The sequence below is a fragment of the Silurus meridionalis genome, chromosome 18 (assembly GCF_014805685.1).
Source record: "Silurus meridionalis isolate SWU-2019-XX chromosome 18, ASM1480568v1, whole genome shotgun sequence".
Classification (NCBI taxonomy): Eukaryota; Metazoa; Chordata; class Actinopteri; order Siluriformes; family Siluridae; genus Silurus; species Silurus meridionalis.
In genome coordinates this window covers 21,826,121-21,842,417 of record NC_060901.1, presented here as the reverse complement: position 1 = coordinate 21,842,417, position 16,297 = coordinate 21,826,121, and the positions used below count along the sequence as shown (strand labels likewise).

General features: G+C 39.2%; 3 protein-coding genes across 3 annotated transcripts; all 3 read left to right on the top strand.

The window, feature by feature from the left end:
- Positions 1-1,856: 1,856 nt before the first annotated feature.
- Positions 1,857-2,629, top strand: LOC124401314 (spermatogenesis-associated protein 45-like). The gene is made up of 2 exons (XM_046873511.1): positions 1,857-2,147; positions 2,558-2,629. Exons 1-2 carry the CDS (start codon positions 1,916-1,918, stop codon positions 2,575-2,577), a joined length of 252 nt encoding a protein of 83 aa, XP_046729467.1. The 5' UTR covers positions 1,857-1,915; the 3' UTR covers positions 2,578-2,629.
- Positions 2,630-5,483: 2,854 nt separating this feature from the next.
- nsl1 (NSL1 component of MIS12 kinetochore complex) lies at positions 5,484-8,140 on the top strand. The gene is made up of 6 exons (XM_046873499.1): positions 5,484-5,756; positions 5,966-6,044; positions 6,620-6,750; positions 6,854-6,908; positions 6,976-7,043; positions 7,450-8,140. Exons 1-6 carry the CDS (start codon positions 5,508-5,510, stop codon positions 7,681-7,683), a joined length of 816 nt encoding a protein of 271 aa, XP_046729455.1. The 5' UTR covers positions 5,484-5,507; the 3' UTR covers positions 7,684-8,140.
- Positions 8,141-8,437: 297 nt separating this feature from the next.
- Positions 8,438-10,611, top strand: batf3 (basic leucine zipper transcription factor, ATF-like 3). Its single transcript, XM_046873509.1, has 3 exons — positions 8,438-8,757; positions 9,096-9,200; positions 9,635-10,611. Exons 1-3 carry the CDS (start codon positions 8,707-8,709, stop codon positions 9,812-9,814), a joined length of 336 nt encoding a protein of 111 aa, XP_046729465.1. The 5' UTR covers positions 8,438-8,706; the 3' UTR covers positions 9,815-10,611.
- Positions 10,612-16,297: the final 5,686 nt, after the last annotated feature.

The following is a 16,297-nucleotide window of genomic DNA, read 5'->3' as shown; positions in this document are numbered from 1 at the left end:
ATTTTTTTGCGTTCCCAGTATACAAACCTCACATTTATGGTTAAAAAGCACATTATGACCGGTTTATGAGTCGAAATGAAAAAGCTGAGGACTCGTAAATTGTCCGTAACTTAATAACTTGGACTTGGACTTATCAGTTTTGACTTTGGACTTGAACCTTGCTTGCGAGTTACAAAACGATGATCTGGTCTCACCTCTGTATGAGGGTACAAACGTCTTGAATAGAGGGGAAATATCCAAACTAGGACAAAAAAATGCATTTTATGAACATTATTAGCAAAACACACTAACAGCAGACACCTTGATCCTGGAAATCTTATCTGAGGAAACACTTTAGAGGGATACACTTTGTGTAATTACTTTACTTTGCTAACATTAAGAGTAAATCCCTAATTTATGTCCCATATATGTATATTCCTTTAAAATGATGGCTATATATGACATTTATTTTTTGGTACACTGAAAGAGAAAAACATTAACGGATCATCAAAGTGATGTACGGAGGTGAACCTAATAACCAATAAATGCTGACAAGACTATTTAACCTGACATTAAGCACACAATAAAACCAGTCATGCAGTCACAAGCAAAATTAAACGGACGTTTCAATACTTCTGTGTGTCTCAATGTGCTATATTTTTTTTATAAGTATCACCTTTTTTCAGCTTGTGCTTTTACATATTCATATTTAGTCATAAGAATTCAGCTGGAATGTAAAATCTAATATACAAATCCAAATGTGCTCTTATCTCCACCTCGATGCCGCACCTGGATCACCTGGACACGTCACCATTGCCACCATTGGACACATTGCGATCCATATGAGGTCATGTATTGGAGTAGATTATTGTTGTTTCTCATCGTAGTGCTTTGGGATTTCTGATAAGAACGACACAGTGTCCTGCCTTTAATTTGGATTCATTGGGACTTTATTTGTTTATTCACTTTTTTCCAACTTGGTGAAGCTTTCATGCTTGAAATTTCCCTGGTCCAAATCCATTAAATTTCACTTATGTGAATTAAATACTCTTCAAAAACATGTTTTATACTGTACATGACAGAAGAATATATATTGAATCTAATTAAGATGTATTAAGGTGTGATGGCTGGATGGATGGATGGATGGATTTCTTTTTTTGGAACATCCCATTCCACATAGAGTCCCTATTTACTCTTATAAAAAGCTCCACTCTGCTGAGAAGATGTTTCTCTAGATTTTGTGGAGATTTGAGATTCCATTCAGATACAATTCCGTTAAGAAAGTCAGGTACAGATGTAAGCGAGGAGGGCTGGGGTATGGCGTTTCAATTCGTCCTAAAGGTGAGCAATAGGGTTTAAGCTTTATTGCAGGCTACTCAAGATCTTCCACACACATTTAACTCATGGAAAGCAGATCTTCATCAAGCTGGTTTTGTGCATTGTATTTTGTATGCACTTGTTTGCCTGCAGTTTTGTTTGGGGATCCCATTATGAGCGGGAAATTTGCGCCCTATAGGAATTATAATCATATTTTATCATTTATTTATATATATATATATATATATATATATATATATATATATATATATATATATATATATATATATATATATATATATTAATAAGCTCCATTACATTGACTGAGTTTTTAATTTAGATTTTTTATTATATATATATATATATATATATATATATATATATATATATATATATATGTATATTTGATTAAAGCAGAAGTACACACTAGTAGTCTTTCATATCTAAGCCTTGTGGGATTTCTTTTTGTCCTTTTTTTTTTGCAATGCAAATGCAATGCAAATTCCCCCTTATTTGTGTTTGACCGTCGCCAAGAGACGACAAGCGTCAGGTTACCGGTGTCGGTGTCACTCCTCTACGCACTCCCTGTCACTTTACTGGCTTTGCATTGGACTCTGAAATGGCGGAGTTGAAGCAGAAGCAGATGCACGAGCTGAACACGTGCAGGGAGACATGGTGTTGTGTGGAAGCAGACAGCCGGATCTGGACTCGTCCTGAAATGAGACATTTTGCTCGCCATCTCCGAAACAGCTACGACTTCAGCGCCATGTTGAAAGCCAAACCTAAGGAGAGAACCTCCTGGATGACAAAACAAATGAGTTACCATGAGAAAAGACACTTTGACCAGAGCTGTAAGCTGAAACTCGTGATTTTTGACTTGTTGATTCAGTAATACAGACTTCTCGATATACTTTTATGTAAAAGAAAATAGGTTTGCACTATACAGTCAAAAGTATTCCCGACTTTTCCACCCATGTGAGGTTCTTCCTCATATTTTTACCAAAAAGCTGGAGTCACACAATTGTATTTTAATTAGATAGAAATTTCTCCTTCATTTAAACTAGGAGAGACAAACCTTTTTATGCTCCTGTGGGCAAAGCCAGCTCCATGCAGCTACACTTTCAATGGGTTGGATGTGTGTGGAAGATCTTGAGTGGCCTGCTTTAGAGCTCCAACCCTATTAAACAACTTTGGGATGAATTGGAATTTAATTGTTTTTTTCCCCTAATAATATATATGTATATATTTGTTTTTTTTACAGATGAAGCTCATTTGGTCTGAGCGCCTGCAAAAACACGTCAGCTCACACGTCAATAAAGTCTTCCATTCTAAAGCTGTGTACCTCTGTGCAGTCCTTCACACTGACCAATAATGCAGAATTTTCCCTTTTCAGGTTTATCTGTCATATGTACCGATGACTAAGAGTTTGTACGATGAAGCTACTGGCAAACTCCAGCGAAAAATTCAACATGAAACCATTGAAAGAGAAGAAATAGTAATAACGAGGCATAAGAAAGTTATAATTATGTACGAGTGTGTGTAGAAAGTGTATGTATGTATATATAATATATATATAACATATAATATGGAATATGAAGATATACAAGGAGAAACTTTACCTTACAGTACGTAGACTGCAAGTATATACTCAAAATATTCTCAATAAATACTTAGTATATACTCAGAATATAGTAAGTATATACTCAGATCCTCATCTGATTCCTCAATGCGGAATCTTACCACATCCTCAACGGTCCTACATGTTTCCTACATTAAAGACCAGACTAAACCTCTGATTTACCTTTTTTTTTGTCCTAACGAAGATGCCATGGTGTCTAGGCTGGAAGCGTTGTCCTGGACAGCGTAGCAGGAATTCCTTGTTTATTGGAAGAAATGTTTTATTGAGGAGATCTCTTGAAAAGAGGCCATCCATTGGCTTGGATTCATGAATAAGACCTTGAAGAAATTTCACAAGGATAACAGGCCTACTAGTGGCTGACAAGATCTGTGAAGGATGAAGGTCTAATTTCGATTATGCTCTGTGGTCAATCCAAAACATCCTACATCGATATAACACCATTAAAATGAACTGGAACTGGAGCGTCCTCACCTCCTCCATCATCAGTACTTGAGTTTACTAGACGATGACTAAACACTAATCAAAATCTAGATGAGCCTTTTTAGAAGAGAGGAGTGGAGTCTATAATTTGGTGAACAAGCACATATGCGGGTTCCATTTTCAGTCCTTAGATGCTCGATTTCTTCGAGGAGGTCCTGTATAGTAGGAATATCATGTATTTTAGCATTGGGGATGTTGTTGAGAGTTAAATCTGACCAAGCCTCGTCTCTAAAGACCTTTACATCACAGTACAGTGCAATCTGCCCCGAAATTTGGTGGATGGGCGCCATAAAATGCGTTCCGAGAAAATCCCTTGTAGTTGCCTTGGCTTAGCACAAAGCTATGTCGTCTCTGTAAGGTCTCGATAATTTATTCTGGAGGCGAAAGTATTTTTTGAGGGAAAACTTCACAGCAAGGGAGCCTGAGAGAGCAATCTTAGCATTTTCTCTAGGGGGATTTGTCTTCTCACATCACCCTCAGTGTAAACAGTACTGTTGATTCTGATTAAAAAAAACTCCACAAAAGGTCAAGAGGAAAGAACAGCAAAAACAAAGATTTCAAATGTTTTAGAAGGGTGTGAACTTTATTATCATAAAAAATCCAATGAGAATAAACAAGCGGATGAGAGTTTTTGTGGAGAACTGGGAGATACATTTGGGTTGAACTTTCGGGAAAAGAAATAAAGAATGTTTATTTAACTTTAATATCTATTCCTTCAACAAAAGGAGTCTCCGATAGTGTTGGAATATAATGATGTATATTTCTTCTACCTTTACCTTTACATTATTAAGGACATTCCTGCACAAGTTTTTACTTTTAACCTTTACATCTTCTGGGATCAAGATGTTCCACATATGGCTGGAAAAGTCAGGTGTCCCAGTACTTAATCAATAAAATGTACCATTAAGAAGTAGAAGTTAAAAGTTCTGATATGCAAGTCTTTCCAGAATGACGTGTTTGAGATGTCTCGTATCCTTTTTTCTACCAGATATCTATAGGTTAATTGGTATCCTTAGACTTCCATTGGTGCACTGCTTTGTGTTCTAGACGCATACACTTGACTTGACAATAATAAATTGTTTTGCCTTGACACAAAAAACAGATTGAAAATCACCAGAAGTGTGGGACAGTGTTTATAGTAAATACATATGAAACATATATTTGCTTTGGGTCCATTAACACCACCAGGTTATTATGAGCGGTGATGTTACAGAAACACTTTTAGCTCCAGGAGTGATTGTATTGATTGTGTTTGCATTTTAAACATGCCACAAGCAAGAACTTCTGTCAGGTTGCACACGTTGTGGGTCTCCACAGTGGATGATCCGTCTCCATATTACTCTGTCCTCTACATCTGACTCTTTCAAACCATCCATCTCTCACCACAACCATTAACATCCTCCTCCCTTATTCCTTTTTCCCTATACTACCTTCTCCATCTTTCTGTTTTCCTCTTTCCTGTTCCTTCCATCCTTTTTTTTATTCGCTCCTGTTTTTTCTCATCTGTCTGTCTTTTCTTCCTTTCTTTTTCCTCTTCTTTAAATGTACCCATCTCTGTCCTTCCTTCCTTCCTGTCTTCCTTCCTTCCTTCCTTCTTTCCTGCCTGATCTTTTCATTTGTCTATTTCCTTTATTCATTCTTATTCTTTCATTTATATACACCCTTTAATCCTTCAATTCTTCTTTCCTTTCATCTTCCTATAGTTTTATTGTATACGTATGTATATATTTATCTCTGTATGTGCCCATTCATCATTCCTTCCTTCCATCCTTTATTTGATTTCATTTGATTTGATCTGTTTATATTTATTTCTGTATTTTATATTACATAATTCTGCTGATTGTTGTGTGTTGGGTTTTTTTCCCCCATAATAAATTGAGAGAAAAATAACACACCTAAAAAAAAGATATTTTTGGTGTAACATTTTTTATCATTTTTTTAGTAATCAAACAATAATTTAAAAAATAATCTGTATTAAAGAAAATCGAGCAAAAAAAACAAAAGTTTGAAAGAAGAATTCCGCTTCCGGGTTCGGGTTTTAAAGCATTTCCGCTTCCGGTACATGCGTTGTTTTGAAAATTTGGCGCTGAACATGGCGGACATGGCAGCAGCACCAGGAGGAGGAGGAGGAGGAGAAGAAGCAGCAGCAGCAGCAGCAGCAGAAGCAGCAGCAGCAGCAGCAGAAGCGGAGAGACACCATGATGTTCGAGTGAACGTCAAATCCAAAAGAATAGTTACTGATCAACTCGCAAAGTATAAAAGTTTGTTTGGAAAATTGCTGGAGCGGCAACCGGAACTGAACCAAAGCGACGTGCAGAAGATGGTGGAGGAAATGATGCTGGTGGGCACGAGATCTTTCATACACATATAAACGTGTGTGTGTGTGTGTGTGTGTGTGTGTGTGTGTGTGTGTGTGTGTGTGTGTGTGTCTGTGTCTGTGTCTGTGTCTGTTTGTGTTTGTCTGTGTGTCTGTGTTTGTCTGTGTGTCTGTGTGTCATGCTTTGTATTTATATTATTAAATATATCACCATTTCTGTATTGTCTTTCCAGAATTTCGAGATTGCAGTACAGGAGAACATCAGTGTTGGAGGTTTATCCAGGGAGGAAGCAGCAGAGGAGAACAGTGAAGGTCTGATTGATTAATTGATAATTAATTGATTGATTAACTGTCTTGGGAATAATAAAGACGTCACTGACAGTGAAGTGCTTTTAAATAAACCAGCTGCTCGATTTGTTTATTTATTTATTTTATCCATTTGTTGTTACACCGGTGCATATCGTTATATTTGGGGACAGTGGGAAACCTGGGGAGGTGGAGCAAAGTCAGTAGGAGTGTGTGAAGTGGTGAAGAATCTCAGAATCAGGTTTATTGGCCCAGATGTGTTGACACACACAAGGAATTTGATTCCAGATGTTGGTGACTCTTATAAGTACAAACATAATCAACACTATAAATTTAGCTCTGGTTATAGGAGACAACTTTTTTGGGAAATATTTCAAGTTGGAAACTTACCAGGAATTAATGGGAATTCTTTTCAAAATTTGCGGAATGATACAGTTTATATATTAATTCCCATAAATTCCTGGTAATTTGTCATTTTTTACTGGAAAATTTCTGCCCCTTTTGCAACTCTAATCCCAACCCGTTAATATGAAATGTGCCTGAGCTTGTGTATCGTGTTTTGGGCTCCGATGCTCCTACAGAATTCGAGTGCAGCACCGTGGACGACCTGCTGGATGACAAGATCGTCCAGACCAGCTGGAAACGCAGCGTCTACCCGAAGAAAATTCTGCCGTACTTCGTCCGGTCCCTGAAAGCCGAGCGCAAACTCATGGTTTGGGAGAAACCCTTTATTCTTTTTTTTATATAAATATGTCAAATCTGGAATAATACACAATCGTTCCCTGCTGCTTTCTTGTTGTTCATGCTTGCTGTAGGGTTTGTTCGAAAGCACGGTGAAGCCCCAGGAAGTGAAGCGAGATCCCGTTCAGGGTAAGTGTTCACTTTCGATTGATTGAGAATGATGAGTTTCGACACCGAATTTATTTCCTTTTCGTAGACGCCATAATGAGCAACGTTTCTGCCACGGCACCGAGGATGTTCAAACAAGCGGCTACAGTCGTGAAGGTAAGCAGCACATACACACCTGAATATACCTGTACTACTCACGATTAAAATATGGCTATGTGCTTCTTTTTGAACATCCCATTTCATATTTAGTCTCCGTTTGCACTTATAATAAGCTCCACTCTTCCAGGAAGATGTTTCACCAGATTTTGTTCCACCAGAATCATTCGTTCAAAAGGGTTTGAGCTCTATAGGAGGCCACTCAAGATCTTCCATACACATCCAATCCATGGAAAGCAGATCTTCATAGAGATGACTGGTTGAAATATTTAATTCCAGCTGCAGTTACACAGTCCTGACCGCAGGGTGTGCTGTAGCACCTTTACAAGACAAGCACTTGTTGCTGTGGAATGAGATGTTGAAAAAGGTGTCCACAAACTTTTTTTTTGTGTTTGTCCTCTCCCAGTCTCTGTCGCAGGTGAGGCAGAGGGCAGAAGGTCTTCACCAGGTGCTGATCACTCGACCCTCAGCTGAGACCCTGGAGGCCTACAGAGACGTTTTCAGCGGCTCTGATGGGAAACATTGTGAGGTCCAGTGCAGCAGCGAGTTTGCTCTGAGACACAGCATCAGAAGAGCTGCGAGTGAGAGAGAGTACAGCCTGCAGTACGCTTCTGTTTCTCCACACAACACACACCAATAACTGAGAGGTGGAGTGTGTTAGTGTGTGTACAAGAGAGAGAGAGAGAGAGAGAGCGAGAGAGCATGAGCATGAGCGTCTGTGCATATAGCAGTGTGTGTGGGTCCCCCACCACCCGACTGTACCACAAAGTTTGAAGCCCACCACTGAAGAGCATAAAGAGAGCTCGATGGAGACATGGACCAGAAGACCTTGAGAAGTCCTCCACAGATCGCTCAACATCTGGATGAACTGAAATAATGATGCTCTCATTGTAGTGTGTTTAATAAAAGTGTATATGAAAAAAACATATTTCATGGGAAATGTTTGACGTTTAATGTCTGTGTTTATTTTTGCGCCCCCCAATACGTACGTGTGTGTGTGTGCGTGTGTGTGTGTGTGTGTGTGTGTAAATAATATGAATAATCCAACAGTTACTATTGGAGTGATGTTCAGATAATAAACCACAAATCTTCACTAATTTATTTATAGTAATTTATTTATTTACCTATTTATTTATATTTATATATATGAATATGATGTGTGTATAATGGGCTTCGGGGTTTGCTGCGCATGCGCGTCCGGTTGGGCGTGTGTGTTGTGGAGCGTCCACGTGCGTGCATATTATGTTATATATTAGAAATTATATAAATATGTGTGACGGAGCATGAAAAAAAAAATGGGTTTATTGGGGGGGGGTTGCTGCGTATGCGCGAGTGGGTTAGACGTGAAAGTACCTTAAGTCCAATTACGCCAGATAAGTGTGACCCAAAGTGTCTGGCGCGCATGCGCGCGTGTGTGCGAGCGAGAGTGCGGCAGGCGGAAGAAGCTCGAGCTTTCTGACAGCGACTCCAGTGCATCACGTGACTTCTAAGAAAGTAACGCCATGGGGCTTACAATAATAAGCGCACGCTTGGCCAGCGTTTCTCATTACTATCATCCGGTGATGAAGAACACCACACTTTCACCCATCACACCTCTCCGACTCGTCCTGCGTGGAGACTAATCCCCCTCTCCAACACACACGCGCGTGTGATTTCATCTGGCATGTCTCTCCACATAGCTCCAGAGCTGCTGCAATTCGACCGGAGAAGTGAGGTAATGATCTTCCTCCATGTCTCTTCTCCTCACACACACCTTACACACACCGTATCTCCTCAATGTAGTAATGCAATGTTTAAATATTCATTTTCACACCGTTATATGCATATGAGCGATGCAAAAAAGGATGTTCTGACGTCATAACACACATAATTAATGCGAATCGATGCTTCTAGACAATTTAGGACGTATACGAATAATACAAATAACGAGAAGAAGAATTGCACACGGTCTTCTGCCATTTACTTTTCAAACCTTTAACCCCCAGTGCACACGTGTAGGGATTTGCCTATGATGTAATATTTATGGGTATGTAAATGTATGATATGATGCAGAGTGGAGATGACGATGAGAGAAGGCTGAAGAGAAGAGAGAAGAACCGTGTGGCCGCACAGAGGAGCCGAAAACGCCAGACGCAGAGAGCCGACGAGCTGCACGAGGTGCGTTCACGTGCGATTTGTTTGTTTGCGGACATCTGGCCATAAGAGCTTCTTTTTTGAACATGTCTCCATTCGCTCTTGGAGCGCCACACTTCTGGGAAGATGTTCCAGCAGGTTCTGTGGAGATTTCTGAGATTTCATTCAGCCACATGGCCGTTAGGAGAGTCAGGTAGGTAAGGAAGACCTGGATTGAGAGCTCCAGTTCATCCCAAAGGTGGTCTTGAAAGGGACAGTCAAGATCTTCCACTCCAACCTGTGTGAAGCATATCTTCATGGAGATGGGGATTGTAGTTGAAATGAAGGGAAAATTTGGTAATACAGTGCATTTATAGTTTCTTATATGCATGAATCACTCAATCCTTCAAATCTCAAGTCTTTCTCCACGTCGTATTGATATGAAGTGAACATATTCCCCCCCTCCCCCCTTCGAACAGGCTTACGAGTGCTTGGAGCAGCAGAACAGCTTGCTGAAGAAGGAGGTTCAGCTTCTCCTCGAAGAACAGAGATGCCTGGCTGAGGCTCTCAAGTTGCATGAGCCTTTGTGTTCCGTTCTCAACAGCGAAGTTCTCCCGACCCCGGCTCCGAGATCCTCAGCAGACGGAGTTCCTCCTTGAGTTCTCCTCACTTTAATCTCCTCATATCAGACAGCTGTGGACTTGGTGGACATTGCCATTTTTTTTTTATAAAAAATACCACTTTCCCACAAAAAAATTTTTGATTACATTTTTTTTACATCATATTGAAGGGTTATACTTTCATCTCGCATCAAATTGTGTCATCGCTATGTGCTTTTTATAGACGTGCCGAATAAACTTTACCTTCTCGATCTAGACCACTAAACCACCAACTATCCATCTGGTGCACCGCTGTTTAGCTCCTTTTGAACGAGTGCCATGGGAGTGAACACTTCTGCTTTACACCAAACCAAAAATACCCGCTTATGGTTTCAGGATTTCGTGTCGACCGTGATGACTATGAAGCCCGATCTTGCGTATTTATATATTTTTTTACTTTTTTTTACAGTTACGTATGATTGTGTTTATGTACCTGTGTGTACGTATTTGTAGATGATGTTTTGTAGTGTGTATCGAATGTATTTTTTTTAATACGATGGATGAACCGACCATCAAAAAAAAGCAATAAGTCGACAAAAGTTTGTATTTTCTACTTAATAAATTAAAAGCTAAACAAATACAAGAGTCTGATGCATCGATTGTATCGTGTTACACATGTAGCATTGGACATTTTTGCTATAATGTATGTTTGGGAGGAGCCCCTCTTCATGGCGTATCACTTCTGTAAAAAAGAAACAGTCCTACACATTTGAAGAGAATAAAATGCAGACACTTCTTTGTTTCTCTTCCAGTTTTCTCTTCTCATTTGAAAAAAAAAAATAAAAAAATGAATGCTGGACCCTGTTTTGGGCGACTTTCATTTCCAAGAATAGCCAAATCATGGAATGTAAATGCCTGAGAGTCCGGGTGGGATTGAGACTGTGACTAAAACTGTGTCTGAGTCCCAAACAATCATTTTAAAGCCGTTCTATAACTGTAAGTCTTTGTAAGAGAAAGTTCCAGCCCCTTCTGTAGTCTTCACTATTCAAGGTACCAACAAAGAGCCTGCACCCTGTTGATCAATGGTGGGTCATAAAATGTTTTCCAGTTTGAGATACTTAAAATTGACACAAACACTTCTAAGATAACGGCTTAGGCACAAATTTGCTGTTAACGTTGGTTTTACACCGAAGTCTCAATCATTGAACAGTCAGACGCCAGACGCCCTATTAGAGGAGTCTGTTTCCTTTCAAGGTTTTTTCAACACCATCACCTTTGGTTTGTTAATTAGGGGTAATAATCAAAATGATTAAAAATGCTCTAGAAATGAAATTTAACTGAAGTTGAAGCTTTTTGAATAAAGTAAATACGGCTCCAGAATCCAAAGACCTGATGCTGAATACAAATAAAAGAATGCTCAAACTGTATGAAGTGTGAAAGATTCAAAAAGAGAAAGATGTCTGAACTTTTAAAAGTGAACCAGAGTAGTCGAATTATTGCCGTTTCGAGGAAAAGGTGGATAAGTGTCAGCGTGACGTGTTTGACAGACGTGGAAGAAGCTGTTTCCTGTTCCCTCGAGTGCTTCCCGGATAGAAGAAAGAGTCCATAGTGAATGCATCCTGGTTGAGAGATGTTCCTGGTGATGATTTTTTTTGTCACAGTGAGACTTTATATATGAATGTATCTCCAATGAGGAAGCCAAAGTTAACAGTATTATGGAAGAACTTTCTGAGACAATATGAGGAAGAAACCTAGAGAGGAACCAGACTCAAACCAGTCATATTTGGGTAAAGCTTGATACTGCTGTTATAGATCATTTCTTTTTATATAACTGCAAAAAAAGCACTTAATGATGGACTTAATGACTTACTTAGTTACTGACTGATTAAATGATTTATAGAATGATTGACTTAATGACTGACATGCAGACTGACGACTGTCTGGCTTAATTACTGACTAAATTACTTATTGGCTGGTTAACATACTGAAATAATTGCTGGCTTAGTTACTGACTGAATTATTTAATTACTTACAGACTGATGGTCGACTGATTTACTTATTTACTGACTGATGTAATTAGTGACTGACTTACATACTGAATTACTGACTGATTTTCTTTCTTTCTTTCGGCTTCTCCAACATGCTAAATTACTGACTGACTGATGTAATTACTGACTGACTAACATGCTGAATTACTGACTGACTGGTGTAACTACTGACTGACTAACATACTGAATTACTGACTGACTGATGTAACTACTGACTGACTAACATACTGAATTACTGACTGACTGATGTAATTACTGACTGACTAACATGTTGAATTACTGACTGACTGATGTAATTACTGACTGACTAGCATACTGAATTACGTACTGACTAACATGCTGAATTACTGACTGACTGGTGTAACTACTGACTGACTAACATACTGAATTATTGACTGACTGGTGCAATTACTAACTAACTAACTAACATACTAAATTACTGACTGACTGGTGTAATTACTGACTAGCATACTAAATGACTGACTGACTAACATGCTGAATTACTGACTGACTGATGTAATTACTAACTAAATAACATACTTAATTACTGACTAGCATACTGAATTACTGACTGACTAGCATACTGAATTACTGACTGGCTAACATGCTGAATTACTGACTGACTAACATGCTGAATTACTGACTGACTGGTGTAATTACTAACTGACTAACATACTGAATTACTGACTGACTAACATACTGAATTACTGACTAATTGACTGACTCACATACATACTTAGGTTTGACCATGACTGTGCTCCTGGAATTGGCTTGTAAGTATCCTGGCTTGTAAGTATATCTTAATTGACAATAAATTAGGGCAAACACACACACACACACACACACACACACACACACACACACACACACACACACACACACAAAGAACAGGTATTTAAGTAAAGCCAGAGCATCGGTTCAGCATGTGGTAATTTTCCTTTCCTTTTCCTTTCAGTTCCTTTCTTATTGGACCTGATTTCGTAACACCTGTCATGCCACAGTTCAAATATCCAGGCTAATGATCTTCCTTATAAAAAATCAAGACATGATTCCCAGAATCAGCACAAGTACCCAGTACAAGGAAGCACAATTCATAACCACTGAAGTGTTTCCTAACTGTTGCCAGTCATGACATGATTTTGCAAATGTTTTGTTTTTAGACCTCTTTTCTTTGTAAAGGTGGGACTACCACATTTCCCACATCATTTACAGTAAGTTCTTGGTAATGTTTCTCCAAGTTTTCCCCATAAGTGTCTGGAAGCACCTTTGCAGGAAGGTAAATGATCTGGAATGGTACTTTTTTTTTAACCAATTGAGCTTAAACACTTCTTATTTGTTCCTCCATTCACTCTACTGAAGACTTTGTCTGGACAAGAACTAAGAAAAAATGTTGATTTTGCTTTTTAGGTGGATGTTATGTTGCTTTGTAAGAAAAAAATAATTAAAACCACTGGACATGCAGTGTCATGAAAGCCCTGGAGCAGAAATACTCTGTTCGGAATCATTCGTTCTTTTGCTTCATTTTGTTCCTTACTTCAAATGTCTTGCTGATCGATTTGAACCGATCACTTTTGTTTCTATTTATACGATGTATAGATTAATGGGGATAAATAAAATCATCAGCGGAGACCCAAACTAGCATTCTATGCTAGCAGTTGTTGACAAAGTGAAGTCATGTTTTTTTATAGCAGTCTGAAATATGTGAGGATACAGGAAATACTGTGTTTGACAGATGGGATATTGAGATACTTATTCCAGATTCCAGTTTTCCTGCAGGCTGGAAATGCAAATTATGTGAAATCAAAGCCTTTCTGAAACAGTTTTCCAGAAGTTTGAGGAAAGTTGAGAAGTTCAAGAAGAAAAAATTTATATACAGGTGCATGTCAATAAATTAGAATATCATCGAAAAGTTGATCATCGAAAAACCTAAAATTCAGTATCTCAGAAAATAAGAAAATTGTAAAAAAAAGTTCAATATTGAAGACTCGTGGTTTCAAACACTATCCAGTTCATTAAATCCAAACACCTGCAAAGGTTTCTGAGCCTTTAAATAATGTGTCAGTCTGGTTCAGGCTCCACAATCATAGAGGGAAGACTGCTGACTCAACAGTTTTCCAGAAGACGATCATTGAACCCCTGCACATGGAGGGTGAGACACAAAAGGTCATCGCTAAAGAAGCTGCTGTTCACAGAGTGCTGTATCCAAGCACATGAATAAAAAGTTGAATGGAAGGAAAACATGGTAGAAAAAAGGTGAAACGAAGCCCATTCAAGAATTTGGGAAGATTCACAAAAAGTGGACTGCATCTCGAGTCAGTGCTTCAAGAGCCTCTACACACAGACGTCTCCATGGGCTACAACTCACGCATTCCTCGTGTCAAGCAGCTCCTGGACCAGACACGACGTCAGAGGTGACTTACCTGGGTGAAGGACAAAAAGGACTGGATTGTTGGGTCCCAGAGTCTGGAAGAAGAAGCGAGGAGAGGCACGGAATCCAAGCTGCTTGAGGTCCAGTGTAAAGTTTGCACAGTCAGTGGTGGTTTGGGGAGTCGTGTCATCTGTTGGTGTTGGTCCACTGTGTTTGATCAGGTCCAAGGTCAGCACAGCCGTCTACCAGGACGTTTTAGAGCACATCATGCTTCCCTCTGCTGACCAGCTTTATGCTGATTTCAATTTCCAGCAGGATTTGGCATCTGCCCACACTTTCCAATACCTGGTTCAAGGACCATGGTATCCATGTGCTCAATTGGCCAGCAAACTCACCCGACCTGAACCCCATGGAGAATCTATGGGGCATTGTAAAGAGGAAGATATGAGACACCAGAACAATGCAGAAGAGCTGAAGGCATCTATCAGAGAAACCTGGGCTTCCAGAACACCTCAGCAGTGTCACAGACCGATCCCCTCCACGCCACTGCAGTAATTCATGCAAAGGGAGCAGCGACCGAGTATTGATTATTTAGTAATCCAATCTAAAAATCCAATCCAATCTTTTTTCTTGTTGGTTTTAAATAATATTACATTTTTTTGAGATTTGGGGTTTTTATTAGCTGTAAACTATAATTGTGTAATGAATCAATTTACTAAGATGCACGTGTGTTTGTGTGTGTGTGTGTGTGTGTGTGTGTGTGTGTGTGTGTGTACAAAAAGCACACAAATTAGATTCACTATACAGGAAGTGAAACCATTTCTTAGCAACCCAATTTTTTTTTTTTTTACATTCTGACACAAAGCCTTGTTTAGTAACACGACCTGGTGTTAAACCATCTTCGAGTTCATTTGTAGGCGTGGGGGGAGGGCAAGCGAGAAACAGGAAGTGAATCAAAACGCCGCTCGATGAACATCAAGTTTAGTCCATCTACTCAGACCAAGTATCATCTGAGAGGAAACGATTATGTGCTAAAATCAGATTTATCCTTTAAACCGATAGGGGGCGCTATAACTCACAAAGATTTGAACAAACTCTGTTCTTTCAGGTTGACTGGTTTCCTGGATGGAGTTTATAATTCGCAGGATATGAGGTCTGACATTATTCTCAGGTTGTCCCCCGCCCCCCCACCTCCCAAAAAGAAAGAACCTACAGAGAACATTCTGAGGATGTTACCATTCCACAGAAGAAAGAAACCTACAGATACATTCCTTGGATGACCCTCTGCACCCCCCACCCCCCCCCCCCCATACAGAGAACACTATATTTATTAATAATTATATTATAATTCAGATATTCTTTTTTGCCTTCACACTTTTTTCAGAGCAATTACTTCATTTGAGAAATTCATACTTCATACATATAAACTCCGTACCCCATTTGCTCATTTAGTACTATAACGTTTACCTGATGTGGAAATACACCAATTGTCTCACACACACACACACACACACACACACACACACACACACACACACAGGATATTTTGGAATTGTTTGTAAATTTCGCATTTCTGCTCTTACAAACTTCTCGTCTTTACGGTCTTACGTTACTTCAGTGTATTTCTCATGGTGCAACATGTGGAACTTCTGTCTTCATTGCACCTCTGCTCAATGCTGATTTATCTATCTATCTATCTATCTATCTATCTATCTATCTATCTATCTATCTATCTGTCTGTCTGTCTGTCTGTCTGTCTGTCTGTCTGTCTGTCTGTCTGTCTGTCTGTCATCTATCTGTCTGTCTTTCTATCATCTATCTATCTATCTATCTATCTATCTATCTATCTATCTATCTATCTATCTATCTATCTATCTATCTATCTATCTATCTATCTATCTATCTATCTATCTACGGTCAGAAGTATTGGACACCCCTGTACACAAAGCCACCCCAGGCCTCCGTCCCTCACCCACACCCGACTTCACTACCACCCTCGTGGTCCCACATACTGTATGTCCACAAAATTTAATGGAACATCATCAGAAGAAAAGTCAAACTTATTCTAAATGCAGATGCAACGAATTGTAAGATCAGACGTCCACAAATGTTTCTTCATAAAGTGTT

Bases quoted from the DNA above. Each gene is read 5' to 3' on its own strand.
- LOC124401314 (XM_046873511.1), top strand. From the start codon at position 1,916: ATGGCGGAGTTGAAGCAGAAGCAGATGCACGAGCTGAACACGTGCAGG. The intron at 2,148-2,557 runs GTAAGCTGAAAC...TTTTTTTTACAG, and splicing joins AAGACACTTTGACCAGAGCT to ATGAAGCTCATTTGGTCTGA.
- nsl1 (XM_046873499.1), top strand. From the start codon at position 5,508: ATGGCGGACATGGCAGCAGCACCAGGAGGAGGAGGAGGAGGAGAAGAA. The intron at 6,909-6,975 runs GTAAGTGTTCAC...TCCTTTTCGTAG, and splicing joins GAAGCGAGATCCCGTTCAGG to ACGCCATAATGAGCAACGTT. The intron at 7,044-7,449 runs GTAAGCAGCACA...GTCCTCTCCCAG, and splicing joins AAGCGGCTACAGTCGTGAAG to TCTCTGTCGCAGGTGAGGCA.
- batf3 (XM_046873509.1), top strand. From the start codon at position 8,707: ATGTCTCTCCACATAGCTCCAGAGCTGCTGCAATTCGACCGGAGAAGT. The intron at 8,758-9,095 runs GTAATGATCTTC...GATATGATGCAG, and splicing joins AATTCGACCGGAGAAGTGAG to AGTGGAGATGACGATGAGAG. The intron at 9,201-9,634 runs GTGCGTTCACGT...CCCTTCGAACAG, and splicing joins GAGCCGACGAGCTGCACGAG to GCTTACGAGTGCTTGGAGCA.